We start from the raw sequence: 11,726 nt of genomic DNA, 5'->3' as shown, positions 1-11,726 counted from the left end.
ACTCTCTGATGTTCTGCAGTAAGTTCTCAACTCTATCGTAGGAACATCTCAGGTAGCGCAAGCGCACGACGATTTTTGCTTGTCACACCAAAGCCCATTAGGGCAACTTTCTTTATATTCTTCAGTCAACGACTAGTTCGTTTACGAGGTAAAAGAAACACCACATGATTTGAAATGGGTGGAGGATATATGGATGGTAAAACATCAGTGTACTAGGTACCATAAACGGCCACTAGGCGGTGAAGTTTCTCGCTACGGAAGTAGCTTTAGGGATTATCATAAAACTGGCTATGTCGCTAGCCAAGTTGGTACGGATAACAAGAGACAAAGTCATCGATCGATCGTATTACAAACGATGACGGCACAATACCAAGTTTTGAATCTCGGCATTGTTATTGTCGACAAACAATCAAAAACTAGTGAGACATGTGTCTCATTTATATTTCTACGTGAACATAGTTATGTTATCGGGTATTATCCGTTGAACATCGAGTACATCGGCAAAAATTTTGTATAAACAGATTTAGAAAATGATTATCATTCCAATAATACGTTTGGTGCGCTCGCATAACATTAATGTTTGGTCGATACAAAAGATTTGTGTAACAACAAATTTCATTATGTGGTTCGTTTATTGAACTCTTGACTGAATCAAACGTGGATTTAGAACAAGCTTAATTTGTTTTAATCTTTTAGTCGTTTCAATCACACATTTTTTGGTACAAAATTCACATGTCACAATGGAGACTTGTTCGTCCCATCGTTCGTGACACTGTCCATCTTATTTGCGGAATCAACGAACTCACAGTGTCCGGGATCAAGACCGATTTGTCCGGAGGCTCGGCTTCGACTGCCGTTTCTCTCCGCTCCCGTAATCGGTACCCCTTGTGTTTATCATCAAGTCTCCCTTAATCCCGTGACTGCGACTACGTTTGGTGTTTATCCCATAACACCCAATTTCGTGTATAGCCCTGCTCACAATAAATCAACTCTCAACGTGTAACTCAAACTGGTTTATTATCGATCGCAAATAATACAGCGTAACGTCAAAGAAACAGGTACAGCTTTTACTTCGACAAATAAATATTATGTTCGCCAAATTGATTACAGCAACTAGTTGAATCAAACGAGTATCACTTGATTCAAATAATCCTTTCCATCCGTGTAATTATCTAATTTTCCTCATAAGATGCAAATGCTAAATATAATTCAGTTTAAATATAACTAACAGACTGAACAAGATGAAAAAAAAAGTTTAACGATTTATTATAAAAATACAATACGTATTTGTTTATTCCTCGGTTCTCACATTCTCAATTTACAGTAATTTTTTTTTTTTATTCACCAATATTTATAGATCTTAACTAAACGGTCATGTTATACAATATGTAACATTATTTTCGGGCAACGGTTGATAGTTGTTCTCGTATTCTGGTAAGACCGTCTAAAAGAGTGTTCAAAGTTTCCGGAGGGAGATCCAGAACGAATTTTTTTGTCTTCATTTCACTTTCTTCGTAAGATTTTGGTTCCTCGACCTGAAACAAATTACATACATTCGTGAATTCACAAGGAAATTTGGCTACCTAATTTTGTTCGGACCTTAATTATATTTAGTATATATAATATTTATAACTCTTCGAACTGTTGAACTATGAGCTGTTTATTTTAGGGAAAACGGAATCTTTTTATGTTCGGCCTTCTTTATTCGTTCATGGAAAAAAATATCCAATAAATTCGATCCGTTGTTTTTTGATTTAACAATTTCGTTTTGAAATTCGAAACCATGTACCAAAAACGTACAAAAGTTGAAATATACGTAGTACGGTAATAATTTCATTTTCCTTTTTTAGGTTTCAGTTGCCAATTTTTCTCACCTAATAAAAATTTGCATTTATATCTACAGCTGGCATGAGAAATGTATTCTTCGTAATTCGCATCAGCAATTAGACTTTTGAAAATCTTAAGTCATTCGCGTGAAAATTGTTTCATTCCACAAAAATACAAATCCAGTCATTCACATGAATTAGATTGTAAGATAAATTTCGCTGAAATTTTTTTACGAAGTTTGAAAATACTAGCATTCACAGAAAAACTAATCTGTCCAACAAATAATAAAAAAATACTCAGTCCACGACTTGTAAGTTTGAAAAACCGTTTTAGTTGTATCAAAAAAAAATCGCAATTATTCATTAATCTTTTGTTTCTCTCGAGTTTGCAAATCAAGCATTACAGTGTCATCTACCGGTAACTGGTGGAATTGATTTTCTTCCTTACCGAAGGTAAACAATGAGTCACATCAATTTTTCGATGACGAAAAAAAAGTGTAAAATAAATATAACAAAGGTTAAAGGAGTCAATAATCATCACCAATCAAAAAACTGAAGACACAGAAATCTGCCATTAGGATTTCAGAGCCAGTCGATGTGAAAATGTTGAGACTCGATTCGTGGAATGAACTGTGACAGATTAGTTGAGCTATAAGTACTCACAGTCAATTGCAGCAAGCAAGTTGCCGACTTTTCATTCGTTGATGTGGAATTCGGACTTTCATCGATCACGCAGGTTGATTCAATGAGTCGCGACGGTGTTAAACAGCTCATCGCAATAGAGTTGTTGGCTCACTTCTGCCAGTAGTAACGACAGGAGAGGAATAATAACGCGTAACGCAGTCGAGATAGCTTCTCCACTTTCCTTAGTCGTTGTTTTGTTTAATACTCGTGGCGCCATCTGGGGGAATTTCTCTTAACATTCGGTTCTTCCTTATTTCACTGTTGGTATCCTCAACAATGTACCCGAGAATTGTTGGCCCTAGAAAATATTACGTGCTAAATTGTGTTTATTAATTTATTATTGTCCACCTTTTTGCACTCCAACATTATTGACATTTTCTTTTTTTTTTTTCACTGAAATTATTGATAATTTTGCCTGGTTTTGAACCTGATAAATATATGTTTGTAGTAAATTATGGTGAATTTTCAAACTGCTATTATCAGAAAAATTGAGTCTATTAATTTATTATTTTACACCTTTTCGAACTGGAACATTACTGACATTTTGTTTCTTCTTCTTCACCAACGTCACTAATTTTGCCTGTTTATGAAACTGATAAATACATGTTTGTAGTAAATTATGGTGAATTCTCAAACTGCTATTCCCAGAATTTTGAAAAATCGTCAAAACAAGGATTACAAGAAGTTTAAGAAAAATAAAAGAAGAAAATTGCGAATTTTTAAATTTATCAAAATATTGTATGAGTTTTGCAAATTGTTGAATCGAATGAATCACTGCAGAATTAGCGGTTTTTACTCCAATAGAACGTCATTCAAGATGAGATTTTCTTCGTGTAAAATTTTCGATCACATTGATAAAGAAATCTAGGCTTGATCCAGTATAACAGAATATTAGTAATAGAAAAATAAATGACGAATATAGGTTAAATAAATTTTCGGCGTGATTCATAACAGAATTTATAAACAAGTTTGAAGTTAAAATCGAATAGATCATTGATCGGTAGAAGGTACTTTAGCTGTACGCTGTAAATCTGACGGAGTGCAGATTACAAATCTTTTTGTCAACGAAGTAAAATATTAAAAAAAAATTTGCTCGAAATTCTTAGACTTTAAATAAGGTTCGCAACTCTTGAATAAACAACATTGATTACGTATGGTAACTATTCCAACAACGAAGAGAGAAGTCAATTCGTATAATTTTAAGGTACCTCATACATGGCGTGACGTATTCGGCAGTAAATTGCACGCATCACGGTTCTTGGTAAAAATATTACGGAAGCAGTTTTGCAGAGTTGTGTACACACGCAAAGTTGAAAGCACTTACATCGGCAATCAATTATACGTTTTTTCAACGTTAATGGTTTGGGCTAATCGTGATAGTTGTCTATGACGGGTATTCCCCGGAATATAATTGACAGTATGAAAAATTCCGTGGAACTATCAATTTTATAGTAACTATATACCGACGAGATGCTTAATTCGATACGATTTATATTCACGCGTACATTAACCTTGGTTAAACCTGTAATCTTAATTACGAAATAAAAAAGATTCGTCATCGTATAAACACAATCGTTTTATACAATTGGTTAAAGTTTTATAACAATTGACACGAAACTATTTTGTAATCAGATTTCTTGAACGAATCTTTTCTCTTCAAGTCGCAGTGGAAATAAAAATGCTTCGGAAAATCAATACTTATTACTAAAACGCGTTCAAGTTTCATCGGATAAGTAATTAGTTATTGGACAAACACAGTATGTGAATAAAAAAATAGAAACAATTATACGAACGCTGTTAGCTCCGAGTCAACTTTGAATTTAAATATTTGTATTTCGCAAATATCGAAGGTGAGTCATGACTTTCAAAAGTTCCGTTAGCCGACACCTTGAAGCAAATAAAGTTTCTTAAATGCAAATGCAAAATCCGTGCGGTAATTTTTAGTGGAAGTATAATTTTGTGTTCGAAGCCTGATGAAGAATGCAACGAATTTTAATGTACCAAAAAACCACAAATTATTTTAATAAGCCGGTGACGTTGAATAAGGTTGTTCACATTGAATCGTCATTCGAACATTTTTCAGACTCAGTCATTGACATTTCAGACACTTTATAACCGCAACGAGTTCAGACAAATTAAATTCAAGAAATTTTAAATTTCGAGCATCGTACGTTGTTTTTTTTTTTTTTTTTTGTTTTTTACAGAGAATGTGAAAATTGCGGGAAATGTGCCGATAAAGAAGGAATTCAAGTCACCCGACCGTTTACAGATACAGAGTTGGTAGCATGCCGACAATTGCGCTTCTCTTTTCGGCTTTTGGTACCCTTAAATTTACCGATCATGCATAATATGATAATAATTTCTGTGTTCTATGATAAAGAATATTTTTTCGTACAAACAGCGTGTGAAATAACATTGTAGAATCATGTGAATTGAAATTGTTCCTATGAAATTCCAACCAAGCGGTTCGAGATCAACAGTCGGAAGTGACTAATGCAAAGCAATTGTTGTTAACAACGATGGGTAAAGAGTGAAACGATGAGTAGCAAGCTTGTTGCTAATCGATTCAAGGTAGACACTTGAAAGCGAGGAGTGGCAGGATCAAATTGGTGATAATTATTGGAAACCGTTGAAACTTGAAAGGTTTTTTTATATTAAATTTTCGCAAAAACTCAGCGGAATATCTACCGCGAATTGATAATATTCGAAAGCATCTGGCAAAATCAGAGAACTGTAACGTATTGAAGCAATATTTGAGGAGGAGTAAGAAATTTGCTGGAAATTTGAATATTTCTCAAGCCTAAGCGTTCCGCGGAAAATCAAGATTTTTTATTTACCGTTCCTGAGGTTAGTTTATCCGGAAATTCTTCTTCGGATAGAAAATCGGAAAAAATGCTGGTACATCTGAGAGTTTTGAAGAAATTGTAATGGAATACGTCATTTCAGAGTTGATCAGTGTTTCAGTCATGGATATTTCCTTAGCTGTTTATTTATTATTGTAATGATGGTTTGGCAAAATAAGGATCGAAAATAAAAGAATATAGCAAAATTAGCACTGCATTGATTAGCAAAAAAAAAAATAAAATAAAAAATCAATGTGATTTGAGGATCATCGTTCTCAAAAGCAAGCAACGCTGACCACGTTCCATTTTAATCGGATGGGATTTTCCAATATTTAATCCAATGTTATTAATTTTTTGTTATTCGTTTCGTCGATAAACGTCCATTCATTCAAACTTAGATTGAAAAAAAGTATCCCGTTAAATCTCAGCGTCGTCCGAGCGTAAATTGTCCGGAGATATTTTTTAACCTCCGATGTTATTGAAGCTGTAACTTTGAAAAGTATAATTTTCACATAACTTATAAAAATTCAATTAGATTTGTACAGCACAACGCGACGATTAAGAATGATAAAAATAATCAATATACTGCGATACATAATAAATTATTCGAGTTGACGTAGTCGACAAAAAATTAAGAGAGAAGGTAAAAACCTAGTTGCTAATACTCGATGACGCAATCTTTGGTTCACCGATTGAGATACGCGTTAATGCTGAATCACGATCTTAATGAATTTTTTGCTGCAGCTGTTGCCACGACGCGTGTACGATTATTTCGGTAAGATTTTTGAGGCTGCTAGAATCTTTTACAAGTTTTCCACACTGAGGAAAATTTTATTCGTTACAGTAACTGGAAAAATTCAGTAAAACAGGTGTCGTTAAAAACTTGTTCGTGAAAAATAAACTCTCATTTTCACAAGAGTAAAATCAATTTTCGCAGGGCTTATTCGATATTGTTTATTTACTATTCCAAAGAAAGGTAGATAAATCAACAACCGTTTGCAAAACTCCTACAATTTGTTTTTTTTTTTTACAAAGCAGGTAATACGTAGATGATTTCTTTTTAACAGGCGTATCGGTGTTTCGTCTTCCGATTGCGTCATATCTTCAATCATTTGACATCTCTTCGACAAATTATGAATTCGAAATTATACGGCCGTCTCTCCTTCGGCAAATTCCCCCTCCTGTATCCTCCTCACGGGAACGGACCACGTCTCTTCGTTCGCACTAATCACAAATAATTAATGTGGCTCTCTTGATTTATTCATAAGCTTCGCTCGACTTGAACGCCCTATCCTTACTCGAGAAAATCGATTCTGCGAACACGGCTTTCGACGCAAATTTACGACCCGTAATAAGACCCTTTTTGTCCGAGAACAGAATAATCCAAGCATGCACTTTCAACTATATTTCCTACGTCAAGTTTCAAAATTTTCTTTTACTTTTTTTTTTTAAGGATTTTTTTAATACCTTTTTCGAATTCACTCTGGGTTCAGGATTCAAATTATTACATTTTTTTTTTTTTCACAAAATTCTTGTTCTGGACGGACTTGTATGTCTAAAATTGTTTTAAAACAATTCAGAATCATATTTAAACTATGACGAACAATTGACTCAGGCTGAAAAATTGAGTATATATGAAAAGAAGTTTTTTTATTGAATTGAGTATTTTATGAATTTTTTTTTTTCATTTTTAGGGGTGCATAACGCAGTGCAAGCCAAAATAATGAGGAAGTATTTTTTTTTTTTCGTTAAAAATGATAATGTTTCGTGTTATAGGTGATTGAATTTCACTGATTTTAATATATATAGATATATCTTAACACGGGTGACGTCACAATCTTATAGTTTTCAATCTGTTATATTAACGGCAATTTTGATTCAATCGAAAAAATAAAAAATACCTCCAAAATATTGTTTTCCAATCTGCAAGAATATGAAATAAAAAACTTTCAATCAAATACTCAATTATTAATCGAGCGTTCGAAGCAACGATTTTGAAATTGATCGAAAAGAAATTCAATGTTATCGGTTTGTCATTCTGAAAATCGATAAAATCATATTTATCACAACCATTAATTTGTTTATCGCACTCTGTGATAGCAAAAACGCAAAATTTTTGAAGAATATAGATTTTTTGAAAAGTTTTCATCGAATCCATCGCTTCGATTACGAATAAATGTCGAAAATACAATTTGGAATATCTTCATCAATGCGCGCAGTCTGTAAGTGAGATAAATCCTTGAAACTGTTTTTGCGTAAATATTGACAAAACTTTTCTATCCTCAAGAGAACGTGAATCAAATACAGCGACCGGCTACAAATATTGCAGTGTATGAAAATCCCATCTCATGAATAAACCCGGGTGACGTCTGTCCGCGATGTTTCATTCGGTGAAAAACGGTTTTAAAAAATGACGATAGAGAAAGAGAGAGAGAGAGAGAAAAAAAATACACCCAACACGCGAACTCTTTGAGATACACAAGCAAACACGTCAGGCACACTCGATCCGGCAAAGATGGAATTAGCGAAACGTGATACGACCGGTGAATCTAATCGGTTATGCAAAACTGTCTTCATACTTACGTGCGGCTAAACAAATGACCGTCGAATAAGCGTCTTGTCTCGATATTTCAAACAGAGTTCGCGGAGTCCAAGAGCTATATAAGCAGCCGGTAAACTGGCATCGGCATCAGTTCCGATCCTGAAGTTACAAGCATCACTCAATAAACAAACATGAAGGTACTGTGACCGTAAAGTGATTCAGTCTATATAGTTTCTCATTTCGCTAGCCGGTTCTTTTTTTTTTTATTTTTTTACGAATTCCATCGGTAACAACACCGAGTTTCGAATAAACATGAGTATTTTGAATCGAAATAATAACGATAAGATTGAGAATAAAAATTACCGAAAATCCGACTTCAGATACGTGATCAGCGATTTAAAGAAGCTTCGAGTACCAATTTTGATCAAAGTTCAAATGTTTTATATATAGTTCCTTCTCTCCGGCATATCTGATCCACCGAATTTAAATTTAGCAAATCCGACTTGAAGTTCATGATCAGGATCTAAAAATCATCACGGTTATTTTTCAGTCTTCATTCGAATTCGTTATTTGTTCTCCAGATATAATCATTTTCATTATACTCCTCAGAATTTCGTTACATAAATAATTGGAAAAGTACCGAACCGATCAAAGCTAAAGTCTACTGTTTCGAATTTAAATAATAGTAACAATAAGAATGAGAATAGAAAATATCGAAAATCTGACTTTAGATTCGTGATCAGTGATTCAAAGAAGCTTCGAGTACCAATTTTTATCAAAGTTCAAATGTTTTTTAGATTCATTTTTCCAGCATTTTTCTATTTCCAATATCCATGCACACCGAATTTAAATTCAGAAAATCTGACTTCGGATTCATGATCAGCAATACCAAAATCATTCATTCTCCAGCTAAAATCATTTGTATTTTACTCTTGAGAATACCGTTATTTAAGCAATTGTAAAAGTACTCTACCGATAAAAGTTAAAACACTTTTAAGTTTGGCAAAGATCGGAGTGATTACAAAAACTTCCCGTTCTCCCTAAAAGCATAGAAAATAAGAATATTAAAAATCGTCGAGCGGATGTAGGATTTTACTGGCTGTGAAACGTAGCTTTGGCCTTGCTTGGCTGAAATTAATTCATCATGAAAAATTTTTTCAGGTCGCTGTGGTCGTTCTTGCCCTTGTGGCCTGCGTTTGCGCCAACTCTTACACCACCAAGTACGACAATATCGACTTGGACCAGATCCTCCAGAGTGAACGTCTTCTCAAGAACTACGTGAATTGTCTTCTTGGGGTCGGCAATTGCACCCCCGATGGCAACGAACTCAAGAGTGAGTCGTGCATTGCTGATTATTAATAACATTATATTATTATCATTATTATACACGTATTCATCATAATTATTAACGTATACAACTTAATTTTCCTGTCGCATGTACAAATACTCCACGTTATGTATTTTATCAATCTCTTATATCAAAACTTCAATACACAGTTCCAACGAGTAAGTAAAATCTTATTCGTGTCATTTTTTTAAGCAGAACGTTACTTGGACAAATTTATTAGCCTTAATCATCATTATTATCATGTCTGCAATGAGAAATATTTCATTTTTTATAGACTCTCTGGTAAAAACCAGAAAATTAATTTTCATTTTCTACCTAGAACTGTATTTTTCGTTTGTGGTAAAAAAATTAAAATAGTTTAAACAGTTGAATTGCTCTAAGTCTGTACGAAATTTACTCATAGATGAACTATTTTTGTTCACTTAGATACTCTACTAAATTTTGAAAATATTACAGGAAACACATTTTTCTCATACCCTTTAATTGTGTTGATGTATATATAATTCTATCATCGGAGAATTCAAATCAGTTTTTTAAATTCAACCAAAGAAAATCTAGTATATATATATATATATAAAAGTTACTGTCCATTCGATTATGACAACTCGTACTACATTATTTTATAAACGAATGAAAAATCGTGTCAGTAAAATGATTCCGTGACGTTTGGCAATAATTATAATAAATAATTAATGAAAATTCGTTTCTTACGTTACAGAGGCTCTGCCCGACGCTCTTGCCAGCGATTGTCTTAATTGCAGCGAAAAGCAAAGACTCGGTAGCGAGAAGGTGATCCGCTTCCTGGTCAACGAGGTATGTACACGAGAATCCAAGATATCGTAACATCTCAATTTAAACCGTAGTTTAGATGTGTAGTTAATCGATACGGAAGTTTGTTACTATTCCGCATATCCAGCGTTTGCCTCTGGCATCAAGACGGGTCTGTCAATATTCGTTTGTACGTTACAGCGGCCGCAAGTTTGGGCTAAACTCGCCGAGAAGTACGACCCTAATCGTCAGTACCAGCGTAAATTCGAGGTCACTGCCGCCAAAGCTGGAATCAAACTGTAAACAAATACAGAAGACAGAGAAAGAGAGAGAGAGAGAGAGAGAGAGATAGAGAGAGAATGCAACGCGTTGATTAGTTGGGATTATAGTTAATGTTAAATTGAATTGTAAAGTTTATAAAATGTTTTGTGAGAATAAAATATTGTTATAACAAATGCAATAATTGGTAGTCATTTATTTATAAATAATTAGCACAGTTACAGTTCGTTGAATATGCTCAAGAGTACCCGCAGTTATGAAGTTACCCAGCTATTTATTCAAAGAGGTAACGATCAAAACAGGAGATTCTTGATATAATTACTGAGAAAAAAAATCTGTCGATCTAATAGAAAATTTCTTTGGGTGAGACGGAAAAAAATTTTGTTAACGCGAATAATTTTATTCGTGGGATAGCAAAAGATTTGACAGGGTCAACTTGGCAGTGCAGATTTTTCCTAACAACGAAAAATTTGGTGAAATCAAGTTATATTTACGTCGAACAACAAAATATTGTTTTCACTAACCGCAAAAAAATCATTTCAAATTAACAGCTCTTTTTATCAGTGATCGTTGATTGTGAAGTGTTTCTTTCAGAACGACGTCTTGATTGAACTATTAATCTTCGCAAAACGACAACAGAGTTTCGACTCCGAATGTTGTTGACGTGGTTTCACTATAAGTAGGTTATGTTATTATTATACCATAAAAACGACCAGGATGACCAGCATATTTATCTAAATAAAGATGAAAGATAAGCTTGACTCGCGACAAAATATAAGGTATATTTATGTAAGATGACAATCTTAGATGAAATTATCTCTATTATATACAACACAGGTTCGGTAGCAATTGCGAGTTTATCGATCGAGGTTAGACTGTACATCAGATTGATGAACATTGATGCAGAAGGGCTTGGAAAACTATTATTGTTAACTGACTGACGACCGTGATTACATTAACAAGTCATCATGAAAACATAAATTTAACTCACCGCTTGACACGTTCCGAGTGTAATGGCTCCCCTGTCTTGTAGACTGAAATATTGCCATGGTTCGCTCTCGCAGGCCAATAGAATTCAATTGATTCGCGCAGGCGCGGTAGATCACTCAGCCTCGTTATTCTCTATCGGTACAGCAGTGCGCTGTAAAAACAGTCGTATGAAAATTTACCAGAAATGTCCTGTTCGTACTAAAATGGAACAAGTTTAGTAATGAATTCGGAAATTCAACATCAGGTAGCGTTGGATTGACATGAAATTATAGTTTCTAAAAATCCAAATCGCATTTGCAGAGATTCAATAACGGCATTAAGAAAGTTTTAACGGCGTTACGCAGCTAGTCAAATTTCGCTTTCGTTGGGTGTCTGACTAGCCTAGGTATTAGATTTTTCAGAGTTTGGCAACGTCGCGTCACGTTATTGTGAAATCTTTGTATATT

At 34.2% G+C, this 11,726-nt stretch overlaps 1 protein-coding gene and 1 long non-coding RNA gene across 3 annotated transcripts; one reads left to right on the top strand and one right to left on the bottom strand.

Moving 5' to 3' along the window:
- Positions 1–1,300: 1,300 nt before the first annotated feature.
- Positions 1,301–7,951, bottom strand: LOC124308717 (uncharacterized). 2 transcript variants are annotated; one of them, XR_006909067.1, is made up of 3 exons: positions 7,937–7,951; positions 2,490–2,808; positions 1,301–1,535 (listed from the first exon to the last, which is right to left on the bottom strand). It is a non-coding gene; the product is annotated as an uncharacterized LOC124308717 (long non-coding RNA). The 2 variants fall into 2 exon arrangements; XR_006909068.1 differs by having other exon boundaries at positions 7,933–7,947.
- LOC124308716 (ejaculatory bulb-specific protein 3) lies at positions 7,952–10,471 on the top strand. The gene is made up of 4 exons (XM_046771685.1): positions 7,952–8,092; positions 9,057–9,228; positions 9,962–10,056; positions 10,213–10,471. The coding sequence occupies exons 1-4, from the start codon at positions 8,087–8,089 to the stop codon at positions 10,312–10,314; spliced, it is 375 nt and encodes a 124-aa protein (XP_046627641.1). The 5' UTR covers positions 7,952–8,086; the 3' UTR covers positions 10,315–10,471.
- The last annotated feature ends 1,255 nt before the right edge of the window (positions 10,472–11,726 follow it).

This window comes from Neodiprion virginianus, chromosome 7 (genome assembly GCF_021901495.1).
Source record: "Neodiprion virginianus isolate iyNeoVirg1 chromosome 7, iyNeoVirg1.1, whole genome shotgun sequence".
Classification (NCBI taxonomy): Eukaryota; Metazoa; Arthropoda; class Insecta; order Hymenoptera; family Diprionidae; genus Neodiprion; species Neodiprion virginianus.
Note: the sequence above shows the minus strand (reverse complement) of the source record. Positions and strands in the feature narration are given on the sequence as shown.

Coding starts and splice junctions, on each gene's coding strand:
- LOC124308716 (XM_046771685.1), top strand. Junction 9,229..9,961: donor CGATGGCAACGAACTCAAGA/GTGAGTCGTGCA, acceptor CTTACGTTACAG/AGGCTCTGCCCGACGCTCTT. Junction 10,057..10,212: donor TCCGCTTCCTGGTCAACGAG/GTATGTACACGA, acceptor TGTACGTTACAG/CGGCCGCAAGTTTGGGCTAA.